The 16,120-nt window shown below is 45.7% G+C and overlaps 1 protein-coding gene across 18 annotated transcripts in view; it reads right to left on the bottom strand.

Annotated features, from left to right (window-relative positions):
* Positions 1 to 249: 249 nt before the first annotated feature.
* PTPRS (protein tyrosine phosphatase receptor type S) overlaps positions 250 to 16,120 on the bottom strand; it is a 344,929-nt gene continuing 329,058 nt past the window's right edge. For all 18 annotated transcript variants that reach the window (XM_039366958.1, XM_039366982.1, XM_039366949.1 and 15 more), the window contains 3 exons: positions 13,249 to 13,403; positions 5,835 to 5,970; positions 250 to 3,855 (listed from right to left, as the gene is read on the bottom strand). In XM_039366958.1, the coding sequence (XP_039222892.1) occupies positions 3,787 to 3,855; positions 5,835 to 5,970; positions 13,249 to 13,403 (360 nt within the window). In that variant the 3' untranslated portion in view covers positions 250 to 3,786. The remainder of the gene's footprint in view (positions 3,856 to 5,834; positions 5,971 to 13,248; positions 13,404 to 16,120) is intronic.

The raw sequence follows: 16,120 nt of genomic DNA, 5'->3' as shown, positions 1-16,120 counted from the left end.
CCGGCAATCCCTGAGACTGCTGAGCAAATCCCCACATTAGCAATGGAAGAAGACTTGGCAAGAATGTTTCTGCCCAAATCTAGGGATCGTTGGTCAGAGGTGACCGTTTGCAATTTTTTTTTTTTGCCTGTGGTTGCAATCTGGCAGATCCTTCCTTTCCTTTCCTGCCCTCCCTCCCTCCCTCCCACCTGGTCCTTTTCACCCCCCCCCCGAAACAAACACCTTTTCCAACACCTTGTTTTTCTTTTCTTTTTTTCCAGACAATCTTCCTTTAATACAAAGTCAATATATATATCTACATACAGAGTGGCGTGGCAACCACTTCAGACCGTTTTCCATTTGGAATCGCAGGCTGCTGGCGCCAGGGCCTCGCTTTCGCAGAAAGGAGGGGAGGGGGGGCCCTGGGAAGGAAAAACAGGGAGGCGGGTCCCATCTGCAACCCTCCCCCCTCCTACAGCCCTCCCACACACGAACTTTTTCCTCCCCGGCCCTGCCAAAATAAGCTTTTCTTTTTCTTTTTCAAATGGCCAAAAAAAAAAAAACAACCTGTAAAGAAAGTTTAGAGAACGAGGGGGGGGGACAGGGGAAAGAGTTCACAAATATATAGCTGGCTGATGAGAGCTAAGGAGCTTGAAATAGCTATACCAGCTTTCCTTTAACTCTTTGTTAGCAATCCAAATTTAACATTTATATATATATATAAGAGATATATCTTTTAAAAAATACCATTCTGATCAAGCCAGGAGAATCCATTTCCTTGCCTCCCCCTTTTAAAAAAAGAAGAGACAGGCTATCCTAGATGTTTAGTTTTTGCCGGAAATGATCCCTCAGAAGCGACAGTAGGACTTGAACCCAGGCCTGGGAAGGGTGGAAGGTTTGGCTTGGTACCATACCTTCTCTCTCTCTCTCTCTCTCTCACACACACACACATCTGTATGTTGGGTGGAACACCCGGTGTACCAAATGTAAAGCAATCTGCTAGCTGATGAGAGCTAAAGAGCTTGAAATAGCTATACTAGTCTCCCTTTAACTCTTTGTCAGCCGCAAAATTTTAAATATACATTTTGAATGTGTGTGTGTGTGTGTGTGTGTGTGTTGCTGCGTATGTGTGGACCATCCCTTTCGGAAAAAAGATCCACCTTGCTGCCCAACGATTCGGCAGCTTTGATCCAGAAAGGCCGATGCCCACCTTGCCAGGGGAAAAGAGGGCAATTTTCCGAGGGTCCCTACTTCTTCTTCATCCCAGCGAGCGGTTCTCTCCTCCCCACGACCCTGCGAGGTAGGTTAGGCTAAAAGCAGGAGAGTGACCAGCCTGAGTCCACCCCGTATTTTAAGGCTGAGCAGAACTTTGGAGCTGCGTTTTGTCCACCCGGACACGTTCCAGCCAGCGTCCACCAACATTCCCCCCCCCTCAAAAAAAAAAAATCCCTTAGAACAGTGTTTCTCAACCTTGACCATTTTAAGGCATGTGGGCTTCAACTCCCAGAATTCCACAGCCAGCAATGCTGGCTGTGAAATTCTGGGAGTTGAAGTCCACATGCCTTAAAATGGTCAAGGTTGAGAAACACTGCCTCAGAAGCAGGAAATGTAGACGTTTTGAGCTCTTCCTGGACTGGCAAAGGGCATCACGGATGATTTTAAATTGGATTTTTTTCCCCCTGGGGATCCCTTCCAGGGATGCAAGGGAGATTTTGGGAGGGTCTTCTCTGGATGCAAAGGTTGCATGGTTGGGGTGATTGCTTGGGGCTTGGGGTGTTCACTGGGTCTGGAAGAGATTGAGAAATGGGGCAATTCAGGAGCAAAGGACACCCCCCCCCCCTTCTCCAGGATCCTTAATTTCACTCCCTCTGGCCAGGCTCCCCAAATGCCTTAGAGGAGAGATGAACAATAATTCACAATAATTCTTGCCAAAAGGAAAAAGAAAAGCAGCGACGTTTTTGTTTAAACGTGAGCAGTGAGCCCTTTCCTTCCTTCCTTCCTCCTCCTCCTCCTCTCATTTTTTTTTAAATGGTAGAAAAGCAATATGTAAAAGTAGCAATTATTTTGCACGGCGTTTCTCTTATGTCACACAACCATTACACGTTAACATTTCTACAGTGAAAAAATAGACTGTCTTTAAACATAATATGAACAAATAAGTAGGTTTTTTTTTTGTAAATTCCTTGACATATTCTTTTGTATTTTTTTTACATATTTTTTAAAAAAAGGAGAAAAAAATTACACTATTAAAAAAAAAAAGGAGACCCAGGAAATAAAAAAATAAGAAATAAATGTCACTTATAAGAGAGTTACAGCGATACCTTTTTTTAAAAGAAAGCCACTGGCTGGTGGGGGCTTAACCCTTACCCAAATCCTTGCAAGTCTTGTCTATTCTGCCTGGATCGTGTCCCTATCTTGGACATTTAGGGAGCCCACGCGGGCTTCCTCTTTCCCCCAAATCCACAGGCCCTCTTCACATCTGCCATTTTTCTCTTTGGCATCAGGGAAGGAAGGGGAAGTTAAAACGCCCACAAAAATAAATGAGAGCAACGACAACGACCACGAGAAAAAAAAAAAAAGAGAGAGAGAGAGAGAGAGAGATTAGTTTGGATGGGCTAAGAGAATCAGAAAAGCAGGGGGGGGGCGGGAATTCCTAAAAAAAACAAAACAAAACGAAAAAGAAATTGGAACTCGTGTGAAATATACTTCAAATCTCCGTGGCCCTCACTCTTTTTGGAATCTGGAGAGCAGAAGATAACCTGGAACTGCCTTGGCAGATTTCCCAAAAATTCAGAGTTTAGTTTGCCTGCGGGCGGGTGGGCGGATGGGCGAGCGGCAAAATACTGTGGTTTTTTTTTTTTTTTTTGCAAAATGTGAAATGCCTGGGGCGCGGGAGGACTCGTTTTATTGCCTGTTCTGGTTTGCTTTTTGACGTTAAGAGGGTTTGCAGTGGTAAAAGAAGAGGAATGTTGAAAGTGTTGGAAAAGCTCAGCTGAGAAAGAAGCCGCAGGACAGCCCAAAAAAACCCAAAAAAACAAAAACCCCTTGGTGTGTGTGGAAACGGAGTCCTGCCACCCCACCCGCCCCCCGACCGGATGCACAATTTTGCTTTGTTCGCCTCTGAATTTTGCACGCCTAAAATGGCTTCCTTTAAGTCCGCCCGCAAAGAGTAGTAGGTCAACCGAACCCTAATATGTTACTTGTTGGGGCCAATTTCTTCTCTTGCTATTCTCCCCATCGGCTCTTTAAGTTTCTCTCTCTTTCTCTGTGTGTATGTCTGCTTCTTGACCACGGTTTTCTCCAACCGGACGGCTGTTCTCCAAGGTGTGTGGACGAGGCCGGCGTCTGCCGCAATAGGAAAAAGTTCAGTACGGTCCTTGGTTCGGTTGCACCACGGTCCCTGCGCGCTCCCCACACCGTCATCGCCAGATGAGGTAAGGATAACAAGTTTGCCACTTAAAAAGATGGAAAAGAAGAAGAAGAAGGGGAAAAAAAAACCACTCTGGGGATGCTCTGGGGTTTCCAAACAGAGGCCGAGAGTCCCTTTCGGAGAGGCCGTGGCGCCTCCGAGAGAAAGAGGAGGGCGTTGCGGCTGGGCTCCCCCCCCCCCCGCCTCCTTCCTGGCGGAGCATCCAAAACGGGTGGATAGGGGAGGCAACTGTTTTTTTGTTTTGTTTTTCTGATTCAGTCTGTAGGTGTTTTAAGAAAGGTCGAGGCTAGCTTCGGGTCGCTCAAACAGGAGCCTGGCAGGCTGAAAAAAGTGTTAGGAGTCTGCGCAACGAATGGCTTTTGTGAAACTTTTCCTTATTATGTTGCATAGTGGTCGAAGCTTCCCAGGTATTCCAGGGCAGCCTGATAGCAGAACTGGTATTCGTCCTGGGAGGGCAAGAAAGAGAGAGGAGAGGGGTTAGGGTTAGGGCAGGGATGGCTCAATTGCTTGCTTATTTATTTATTTGTAAAATTTATTTATTTTATTTCTTTGCGTCCTGCCTTTCTGGTTTGCTCAAGCAAATAGCAAACTATCCAACGCAATTTCTACCTCCTATTTTCTCCACCAAAACAACCCGGTGAGGTGGGTTGGGCTGAGGGAGAGGGACTGGCCCAAAGTCACCCAGCTGGCTTTCATGGCTAAGGCGGGACTAGAACTCACTGTCTCCTGGTGATTGGCCCGAAGTCATCCAGCCGGCTTTTGTGGCTAAGGCGGGACTAGAACTCACCATCTCCTGGTGATTGGCCCAAACTCACCCAGCCGGCTTTTGTGGCTAAGGCGGGACTAGAACTCACCGTCTCCTGGTGATTGGCCCAAAGTCATCCAGCCGGCTTTTGTAGCTAAGGCGGGACTAGAACTCACCATCTCCTGGTGATTGGCCCAAAGTCACCCAGCTGGCTTTCATGTCCAAGATGGGACTAGGACTCGCCATCTCGGTTTCTAACCTGATGTCTTATTGTCTTTACTATTTTAAACTTTTATAATTTAGTTTATCCGATTGTAAACGGCCCAGTTTTGTGTGCAAGCGAGACAGGCAGCGGTGGGTTTCGATAAATAAATAAATTGCCCTACCAACGCATAACTAGCCAAAATGAAGCAGTTAGAGACCCACGCAGGTTCTTGTTTATTGGACCTGTAAAGTGGGTGCTGCCTTGAAGATCTCTGGCTGATTTGAGTGGATTACAGAATAGTCCTGTGAAGTGGGCCCGGCTGAAGAAAACGCACAGGATCCATGTCACATTAGGGAGATTCCTGTCCAAGTGGGGATTTGAACTCTGGGCTCACCAGCCCTGGCCCTGCCTGGGCTGGCATCTATCTGCAGGAGGTGGTTTGCAGTAATAGCTTGGAGATCTTAAAAGACCCAGGGATTGAGGAGTGGAAGGCATTCAGCTGGATCTCGTGGGCTTTCCCAAAAAGCTGAGGTCGAAATGTGCAAGATTTTGATGGAAAGGGGGTGGAGCTTTGATCAACACATGTGCCCGGATTGGCCGGTTTTGCCCCTGTCCTCCTAGGAATTCACTGATGGGCCTGCACCCAGCATGCAACAACCTGGAGACAGGTAACAAATTATTCTCATCCCACTAGGGCAGGGATAGGCAACCTTGGGTAATAATAATAATAATAAAGTTGGAAGGGACCTTGGAGGTCATCGAGTCCAACCCCCTGCTCAGGCAGAAAACCCTACATCATTTCGGAGAAATGGCTGTCCAGTCTCTTCTTAAAAACTTCCAGTGCTGGAGCATTCACTGCTTCTGGAGGCAGGTTGTTCCACTGGCTAATTGTTCTAACTGCCAGGAAGTTTCTCCTTAGTTCTAGATTGCTTCTCTCCTTGATTAGTTTCTATCCGTTGCTCGTGGACTTCAACTCTCAGAATTCATGAGCCAGCATGGCTCAGCTTGGAAACCTCTCCCTGTCCCCTCAGCATGGCTGGCTCAGGAATTCTGGGAGTTGAAGTCCACGAGTCATAAAAGAGCCAAGGTTGACTACCCCTAGGGATTTCTCTTCCTCTTTTGAAAAACACAAGTCCGATATTGGTTTGACCTCTAAGAGGGTTTCCCAGCGTCCTCCCCTCCTGTCCGAGGAAGATCCTGTGTGCGAATCTACACGAAGCCTCCCAGCTTTTGCTACCTCGCAGGAGAAAAGGGCCGTCCAGGGAAAGGGCGACTGATCGTCCTCGATGGCCATCAGCGGACATTATCCCTAGCCTGGTCCCCAATTTTGGAGCAAGGAGGCAGTCAGGGCAAGAGTGGGGTGGAGGTAGCGCTGTTGAGGAGGGGTCATAGGAGACGCGCCAATCCCCCTTCTTTCCCCTGGCACAACCCTTCCGAGACTTGGGGCGGGTCTCAAGGGAAGCCCTCCTCCTCACCTCTGTCTGCACCATGGCGGGCCGTTGTGTCCTCAGCATCTTCACGGTCTGGAAGATGTCCACCACCCCTTCGTAGCGCATCCTCTCCAGCACGATGCTTAGCGTGATGAAGACGCCGGTCCTGCCTACTCCCGCACTGCCAAGGAAGAAGAGAAGGGCATCAGTGTGTGTGTGTGTGTGTGTGTGTGTGTGTGTGTGTGTGTAGGGGCTGCGGGAAACCCATCGACTGCCTTCTTTCGCAAGGCTAGGCGTGGAGAAGACATTCGTAAGTTGCCTCAGTCCAAAGAGGCTGGACTATAAGTTCTATCATTCCCAGACAGGAGAATTAGGGCGATTAGAGGGCTTTGGATTGGAAAGCAAAGAGACGGACCTTTTTTTTTTAAAAAAAAGGCACTTTTTAAAGCAGCTGCCTCGCCCAGCTGCAGGACAATCCTGAGAAAGGACATGGTAGTTTTCATGAGCTGCCGATGCAAAGTCTAGCACAGTCCCACCAACTCTGCCTGCCAGCCCTGGCTTAATCAGCCTGCCAATGAAACTCAAGGCCCCCAAACACAATGAGGGCTAATAGGAGGACTCTTAAATTCAGTCCAGCCTGGGACCATCTTTTCTGGCAGGTATCGAGGTCAATAACATGGTCTGTCCAAATCTTTCACGTATCCATTTCTTGGAGCAAAAGCAAAGACTAAACTCCCACCGGCCACTGGGTCAGAAGGCAAAAAGGGAAGGAACAGAGTCTATCCTATCCTATCCTATCCTATCCTATCGTATCCATTCATTCCATTCCTTATTCCATTCCATTCTTGTATTTTATTATAGAATGGAATAGAGCTGGAAGGGACCTTGGGGGTCTTCTAGTCCAGCCCCCTGCTTAAGCAGGAGAACCTATACCATTTCAGACAAATGGCTGTCTAGTCTCTTCTTAAAAATATCCAGTGATGGAGTACCCACAATTTCTGGCGGCAAGCTGTTCCACTGGTTAATTGTTCTCACTGTCAGGAAGTTTCTCCTTCATTCTAGGTTGCTTCTCTCCTTGATCAGTTTCCATCCTTTGCTTCTTGTCCTGTCTTTGGGTGCTTTGGAGAATAATTTGACCCCCCTCTTCTTTGTGGCAGCCCCTCAAATACTGGAATGTTGCTATCATGTCTCCCCTATTTCTTCTTTTCTTTAGACTAGCCAGACCCAAGTCCCATAGCCGTTCTTCATATGTTTTGGTCTCCAGGCCTTTGATCATCTTCGTTGCTCTTCTCTGAACTTTTTCCAAGGTCTCAACATCTTTTTTGTCATATGGTGACCAAAATTGGCTGCAGTAGTATATTTAAATTTATTTAAATGTAATTTATTATATTTTATGGTTAAGACCACGCTTCAAATATTGCACCAGTTTTGGTCACCACAATATTAAAAAATATTTGAGACTCTGGAAAGAGTGCAGAGAAGAACAACAAAGATGATAAGGGTACCAGAGGCTAAAATGTATGAAAAACAGTTGCAGGAATTGGGTACCTTTAGTCTAGTGAAAAGAAGGAGTAAGGGGGACATAATAGCAGTCTTCTAGTATTTGAGGGGCTGCTCCAAAGAAGAGGAAGTCAAGCTATTCTCCAAAGCAACTGAAGGCAGGACAAGAAGCAATGGGTGGAACCTAGTCAAGGAGAGCACAACGTTTCTGACAGTGAGCACAAAATCAATGGAGCAATTTCTTTCCAGAGGTTGTGCGTGCTTCAGCACTGGAAGTTTTTAAGAAGAGATTAGACAACCATCTGTCTGAAATGGTACAGGGGGTTGGACCAGAAGACCTAATATTCTGTTATTTAAAATGATGAAAAATAATAATAATATTTTAAGCGTTAAGCTGCCCAGAGTAGCTTTTCAAAATGAGACGGTCGGGATATAAATTTAAGAAATCAATAACGCAAAGGGTCTCTAGTTCTTTCTGAATAAAAGCCTGTCTTCATTTGAGGCAGAGGATGCTAAAAAAAAAAGCGGCTTGCCTAAAAAAAGAATTGAGAGTGACTCAGAAGGCGAAGACTTGCAAACGTGTGTGTAGGAACTACAGAGCCAACAGCTTGTCAGTTTAAGCCCCCATCCCAGTTCTGGGCTGGATTTGTGAGATTTCTTGGGGTTTATCCAGCCAGGAGCAGAGGTAGAGAAGCAGATGGTGTCCGCCACCCACGAGACAGATCCCTCAGGGCCAAGGTGGGATCCCACAAGCCTAGGCAGAGAATCTGTAATCTGCCTGTAGTCAACGAAAGCTTTAATCATAGATTAGCAAGCAACGTCTGGGGGGATCTTATCTCCTGGAAGCTGGAGGGCTCCCCACCCTTTGGGGTGTCTTAGGAAAAAGCTGGATGGGTTCTGTGTTCCCGAGATGCTCTTCTGAGTAGTTTGGAGTAGAAAGGTGAACAGAGACCAATGTGATCTGATCACTCCCATCTAGCACTGATGATGTTACCTAGTTGGGTCATGAGATGTCTGCAAGAAAACCCCCAAGCTCAGAGAGCACCAAGGACCCCACAGTCCTCCTCCTCCTTCTCTTCCTGCTCCTCTATGCAGCCTGCGCACCCTTGTAGCACTGATGATGTTACCTAGTTGGGTAATGAAATGTCTGCAAGAAAACTACCAAGCTCAGAGAGCACCAAGGACCCCACAGTCGTCGTCGTCGTCCTCCTCCTCCGTCTCCGTGCAACCAAATAAGTAGCATCATTAGCCGAATAAGTAGCATCATCAGTGCTACAGGGGGGGGGGCTTGTAGCACTGATGATGCTACTTATTCGGCTAATGAAACCTCTACAAGAAAATAACCAATTTCAGAGAGCACCAAAGGCCTCTCACAGTTCAACCCTCAGCTACCATTTCTCCTTGATTGGTAAACAACAGCCCGCCGTAATCTCCTATTCCCCAGAGCTGTAGAAAACAGAGTTTAAAGCTTTGCAATTTACCAAGAGGTCAACATCGAACCGTTGAATGGGCTACTTAGCCAGTTAGTTGCTCTCTGCTCTGCAAAGAAATCCTTTACGAATTAACAAGCCTGGCGAAGAAATGCAACCGATGGAGGAAGGACTTCTGGCTCATCTGTAGGTGAGCAGAGAATCCGGACTAAAAACTGCTCACCGTTTATGTTTTAGGGAAGTGTTTCTCAACCTTGACCATTTTAAGGCATGTGGACTTCAACTCTCAGAATTCCTCAGCCAGGCCGGCCAAGTTTGAAGACCCCTGAATTGGAGAGTGCTGACTCATGCATGAGGCAATCTACACTCTGACTAGTTGCTGTGGATATGAAGGAGGCATTTCCCATTTTTTCCGCCTTTTTTCCTTTGTGTTCTGTATAGTGTTTGATTTATCTCAGGCACGCTGGCTGAGGAATTCTGGGAGTTGAAGTCCACAAGTCATAAAAGGGCCAAGTTTGAAGACCCCTAGTCCTAGACAATTCCAGCCTTGAACCACTTTATCAATGGGAAATATTATTCTATCGATTATTCTGGGAGTTGAAGTCCACATGCCTTAAAATCGTCAAGGTTGAGAAACACTGTTTTAGGGGAAGTGGGTGGAGGGGAAGCGAAGGAGCAGAACAGAACAGAACAGCCCAACGATATAATTTTAGCTCCGGGAAGGGAAATACTAAAACGCTTGGGGACTAACGATCTGCCCGGCATGGAGAGCGGTAAAGAGGTCAGCGACGCCTGTGGTGCAAAATAAAATTCGCGGCCGTTAAGATGCTCCTTTTTCAAAGAAGGTTTGGCGTCTCTGCAATGGGAATGGCCCAGTTTTTCAGCTTGAGTCCGGGGCTAAAGGACAAATCCTGCCGGAGATGGGACCTATCCAGAGCCATCTGCAGGAATCGGATGGCAAGTTAGGGGCTGGGACCATGTGACCCAAACACTGCTTTGCAGCCGACATCTTGACTTTTATGACCCTCTTCCCCTGCTGATTGCCAAGGACAATTTTAATCTAAACCAGGAGTCTTCAAACTTGGCCCTTTTATGACTGGTGGACTTCAACTCCCAGAATTCCTCAGCCAGCCTTATTTGATGTCCAAGCCTCTTTGGAAAAGTCTCCAGAAATGGAGAACCTACAGCTTCCATAAGAGATATTATGACTTGTGGACTTCAACTCCCAGAATTCCTCAGCCAGCGTGCCTGGCTGAGGCATTCTGGGAGTTGAAGTCCACAAGTCATAAAAGGACCAAGTTTGAAGACCCCTGGTCTAAGGGTTATGGTCTCTGGACCTGGATGAGGAGTGGGAGGAGCCATGTTCTAATCCCCTGTCAACCACCAAAGCTCCTTAGGCCAGTTACTCTTGGCCCAGCCTACCTCACAAGGCTGTTGTTGGATTTGATAAGTACACTATTTAGGTTTTGTTTAAATATCAGGAAACACTTCCCAGCAATAAGATCTGGACTAATATCTCTTATGGAAGCTGTAGGTTCTCCATTTCTGGAGACTTTTCCAAAGAGGCTTGGACAACTTTCGCCTGAAGAAGACAGAATCGGTTTTCCTGCATATCCTAGAGCAGGGGTCTTCAAACATGGCCCTTTTATGACTGGTGGACTTCAAGTCCCAGAATTCCTCAGCCAGCATGGGGGAATTATGCTTCATGACTTGTGGACTTCAACTCCCAGAATTCCTCAGCCAGCATGGGGGAACTATGGTCCCTTCCTGACTGGTGGACTTCAACTCCCAGAATTCCTCAGCCAACATGGGGGAACTATGGTCCCTTCATGACTGGTGGACTTCAACTCCCAGAATTCCTCAGCCAGCATGCCTGGCTGAGGAATTCTGGGGGTTGAAGTCCACAAATCATAAAAGGGCCACGTTTGAAGACCCCTGATCTAAACCATCAATCAGAGAATGGTTTTTCTCTTCTTTTCCTCCATTTAAAGCTAGCCGGACGACCAACGCAGGTTTTTTTTTAAAATTCTCAAACGCAGTCCTTGACTTACAACCATGTATTTAGTGGCTGTTCAAAGTCACAACGGCATGGAAAAGAGTGACTTACGACCGTTTTTCACACTTAAGCACCGTTGCACCATCCCCACGGTCATGTAATCAGAATTAAGAGGCTTGGCAACAGACTTGTACTTATGATGGTTGCAGTGTCCTGGGATCACGGGATCCCCTTTTGAGAGCTTCTGATAAGCAAAGTCAAAAGGGAAACAGATTCATTTAACAACCGTGTTGCTAGTTTAACAATTGCAGCAATTCATTTAACAACTGTGGTAAGAAAGATCGTCAAAGGGGTGGGGGGGGGGAAAGCCCATTTAACACTTGCTTAGCAATGGAAATTTTGGGCTCAGCCAGACTGGTATAAACACCCAGAAAGTCCTGAAAAGGCTGATATTTTTCTCAACCTTTTGGGCACCAGGGACCGGTTCCGTGGAGAAAGGTTTTTCCAGGGACTGCAGAGTGTGTGGTTTTGTGTGCTGCCTGCATCCCGTGGATGGGGCTTTGCTTGTTTGTGTGGCCCGGTTGCTGGCATGCCACTGCCCAGTAACATCACTTACATTAATAACCCATTGCAATGAGGATCATATAATAATAATAATAATAATAATAGTAGTAGTAGTAGTAGTAGTAGTAGTAAAGTTGGAAGGGACCTTGGAGGTCATCTAGTCCAACCCCCTGCTCAGGCAGGAAACCCTATACCATTTCGGACAAATGGCTGTCCAGTCTCTTCTTAAAAACTTCCAGTGTTGGAGCATTCACACTTCTGGAGGCAGGTTGTTCCACTGGTTAATTGTTCTGACTGTCAGGAAGTTTCTCCTTAGTTCTAGGTTGCTTCTCTCCCTGATTAGTTTCCATCTGTTGCTTCTCGTCCTGCCTTCAGGCGCTTTGGAGAATAGCTTGACTTCCTCTTCTTTGGGGCAGCCCCTGAGATACTGGAACACTGCTATCATGTCCCCCCTCATCCTTCTCTTCATTAAACTAGACATCCCCAATTCCAGCAGCCGTTCCTCATATGATTTAGCCTCCAGTCCCCTAATCATCTTTGTGGCTGTTCTCTGTACTCTTTCTAGAGTCTCAACATCAACATATGGTATAGCAGATTCCAAAAGGACAGCTATAGGCCAATGGCCCTGAGCTGGACTTAAACTAGCATTTTTATACCTTTCTTCTAACAACCATCCACACAGATGGTCATTATCTTGCAAAATCAGTTCCTTATTATTTCGTGCTGACCAGCAGTTCCCACATACACCCGTGTACGTTTGAAACCTCTATCCATCTGCTTCTTTCAGTTCCTCTTTTCCCACGGTTGACAATACTCATGTTCTAAATATACAACAGAACCATCTACTTTGCAATTTCACATTGCACAGAGCTCAGCAGATTAGAAATAATACGCCCATATTGTGAAACAATGCAAAGTTCAAGTCAACGCTTTAAATCAGGGCTTTTCGATCAGTGGTACAGGTACCACCTGTGGTACATTGGCACCTGGCAGGTGGTACGCGACCATCCTAGAAAAGTGGAAGTGGGGGAGGGGAATGAGCTGAACCGGTGGCAGCAACGCACAAGCCTGAGCGAGAGACGGCTGGAGCTGCAGGGCTGTCAGGGCTCAGCGGAAGTGCCAGGATCAGTGCTGCTTTCCAGCTGATTGGCTCTTCTTTGGGGCTGTCAGGGCTCAGCGGAAGTGCCAGGATCAGCGCCAGGCTCCAGCTGGAGCTCAGTGCTGATCCTGGTGCTTCTGCTGAGCATAGAAGAAGCGCCGATCAGCTGGAATATTGCAGCATCTCCAGGGTCTTGTGATTTACATTCAGATGCTTGGCAACCGATTCATATTTATGACGGTCACAGTGTCCCAGGTTCATGTGAAGTGACCAAAACCTGCTGCAACCACCCAGCAGACGGGGGGAATAAAAACCAAACACCCCCCACCCACCCCCACTGCCAACAATGAAAACCTCGGACAGAAGGAAGAGCGCCACCAGGTGGGCAGGCAGGTGTCTTGCTCGGCTGTGGCTTGGGGGGCACTTTTTTCAGTGTCATTGCAACTTCTAAGAGTCACTAAGCGAACTGTTGTAAGTCGAGAACTACCTGTACTTTATCATTTTTCTTTTTTTTTTTGACATCAAGTTTTTGACACCTTGCTAGGCGACTGGTGGTACTCGGATGTTGCCATATCCTAAAAGTGGTACAGTGGGTGAATAGGTTGAAAAGCCCTGCTTTGAATCACAGGTTTGTTCCAGCCTCGTTATATGAGGGGGGGGTCTATATTTCCGTCTCCCGCAGCAGGTAGGAAAATCTTCGGTGTTTGGGGAAAGAAAGAGGTGCTTTGGCTGTATACATATACCTGCTTAGCACACGGAATCGGTCTTATTAGCCACCTACGGACACATCGTTGATGGCCCATAACCCACAAGATGCCAAGGTCTTCATCGAAATCGATGGACAAACAACAACAAAAAAAAACACAATACCTGCAGTGGACCGAAATGGGCCCATCTTGTCCAAACTGCTCCTTCGTTTTGTGCACCTGCCCGATGAAATCAATAAAGCCTTCCCCGGATTTTGGCACACCTTGTTCCGGCCAGTCGGTGAACTGGAACTGACGCACGGTTCTTGATTGGCCGTCCTGGGGGGAAACGAAACAAAAAACAGAAAGGCAGAGTTGAAGATGTAAAAACGGAACTAGTACAAAGAGAAGTAAGTAAGTTCTCAAACCTGAATGAAGGCAGGTAGTCCTCCTCAACCTGCAGCCATTCGTTTAGCGACTGTCTGAAGTTACAAGGGCACTGGGGAAAGTGACCTACGCCTGGTCCTCAAACTTACGACGCTTGGCTAACCGTGTGTTCAGGACCGTTGCAGCGTCCCAAGGTCATGGGATGGCCACTGGTGACCTTCCCAGTCCAGCTTCAGACAGAAAAACTCAATGGAGGAAGCTGGATTCATTGAATAACGATGTGTTTCACTTTACTTCTATAATAATAATCATAAAGTTGGAAGGGACCTTGGAGATCATCTAGTCCAACCCCCTGCTCAGGCAGGAAACCGTATACGATTTCAAACAAATGGCTGTCCAGTCTCTTCTTAAAAACTTCCAGTGTTGGAGCATTCACAGCTTCTGGAGGCAAGAAGTTCCACTGGTTAATTGTTCTAACTGTCAGGAAGTTTCTCCTTGGTTCTAGTTTAATGAAAAGAAAGAGGTAACCTGATAGCAGTCTTCCAATATCTCAGGGGCTGCCCCAAAGAAGAGGGAGTCAAGCTATTCTCCAAAGCGCCTGAAGGCGGGACAAGAAGCAACGGATGGAAACTAAATCAAGGAGAGAAGCAACCTAGAACTAAGGAGAAACTTCCTGACAATGAGAACAATTAACCAGGGGAACAACCTGCCTCCAGAAGCGGTGAATGCTCCAACACTGGAAGCTTTTAAGAAGAGACTGGACAGCCATTTGCCTGAAATGTTACAGAGTTTCTTTCCTGAGCTGGGGGTTGGACTAGATGACCTCCAAGGTCCCTGCCAACTCTGTTATTCTGTTCTCTTCCACTTTGGACAGGTACCCAGGGAGATGTATATGAAAGCAGAACCCCTAACCTCCAATGTGCGGAGCGGCGAGGATAATGCCCGAGCTATTTTTAGACCTTTGGTGCAACACAGAGGCAGACGGTGCTTTTAGCATTTGTAAACTGCTTTGACCATCATTCACTGCTCAGAAGGTCAGGGGATATATTACTTGAGCTGTGTAGCATTTCAGGCTTAAAGGCAAGTTAAGTTCCTTCTTGGAAACTGCTTCTAGCCTTTGTGTCTGCGATGGAAAAATATATATGAAATTTTGACTTTGGGGTTGGCCGATTAGATTAAGATCGACTTAATTACAACCACAATTGAGCCTGGAATTTCTGTCACTAAGCAAGACAGTTGTTAAGCGAGTTTTGCCCCATTTTTTATCACCTTTCTTGCCACAGTTGTTTAGTGCAGGGGTCTTCAACCCTGGCCGCTTTACGACTTGTGGACCACAAGTCGTAAAGCGGCCAACGTTGAGGACCTCTGATTTAGTGGATCACTGCAGTTGTTAAGTGAGCAACCTGGTTGTGAAGTGAATCTGGCTTCCCCCCCCCCATGGACTTTGCTTGTCAGAAGATCACAAAACGGCATCACGTGACCTGGGGACACTGCAAATCGTCATAAATATGAACCAGTGGCCAAGCGTTCAAATTTTTTTTATTTATAAGTTTTATTGGTTTTTTTAAAACATAAATCACATAATAGTCAGTTAACAGTGTGTTTGCTTAGTTTACATTTGTAAGGAAAGATCGTTAACAACTGATTTCTATAATTCGTAATCCACATATTCAAACAAATGTCTCTTTTTCTCTTAAATATTCTCTTAAATAAAGTGTTCGAATTTTGATCATGTGACCCTGGGGTTAAGTGTGCAAAATGGTCAAAAGTCACTTTTTTTCCTGTGCTGCTGTAACTTCAAACGGTCACTAAACGAATGGTTTTAAGCCAAGGATTCCCTGTGGTTTATTGTTGTAGGAATGGCTAGTATTTACTAAGTATAAAAATAAAATAAAAAAATAAGATATCTGGAAATTACCAGAAAATAAAACTACTATACTGTATTACTAATTGGTTGATGTAAGATGGTGAGAATTCAAATAGATAAGATGTGTATCCTGAACATTAGATCTTGTGATGAATTGTGATAAGGAGAATTGGGGCTATTTAAAACTTGGAAATTATAAATATCAAACATTAAATATAAATGGGAAATTAAAAATTGGGGGAAAATTAACCAGGACATTGATTGTCTAAAAAGATTGAATGTTAAAACAACTCAGATATGTATAAACTAAAAATGATTGATAAATGTAAGAAAGTTATTTTTTATTTCATTGACATAATCAGAATTGTATAATTTAAAGATGAGACAGTAAATACCAAGGGGAAAAGAGAGGAAATATTTAATGTAATAGTTTGAGATTTGTACTAGAGATATCTGTATGTTATTGACCAACTCACCCGCCCCGTTGCTTTTCAAGTATTTAAATGTAAAACTAGAAAACCAATACAATTTTCTAAAAAAATAATAAAATAAAATAAAAAGAGTTGAGGCTGGTTTGTGGGGGGCGCATGGAGGATGCCAATATAAAAATCTTCACGAGATCTTTTTCTCCAGGGAATCTCACCTCCTGGACAGTATTTAACATTTATTTGTTATGTATATGTAGGGGTGTGGGTCTATACATACGTTGTATATAGTGTGTTTTAGGTATGTGTCATGTATGTGTTTCACTCTGAGAGTGGGCAACTAAATTTCAGTTTTGATGTGTGCCATTGTGCCCACA

The sequence above is a fragment of the Crotalus tigris genome, unplaced genomic scaffold (genome assembly GCF_016545835.1).
Source record: "Crotalus tigris isolate CLP2741 ecotype Arizona unplaced genomic scaffold, ASM1654583v1 scf7180000017599.838750, whole genome shotgun sequence".
In the NCBI taxonomy this organism is placed as follows: domain Eukaryota; kingdom Metazoa; phylum Chordata; class Lepidosauria; order Squamata; family Viperidae; genus Crotalus; species Crotalus tigris.
The sequence above is the reverse complement of the archived record's forward strand: the minus strand, read 5'-3'. Positions and strand labels throughout refer to the sequence as shown.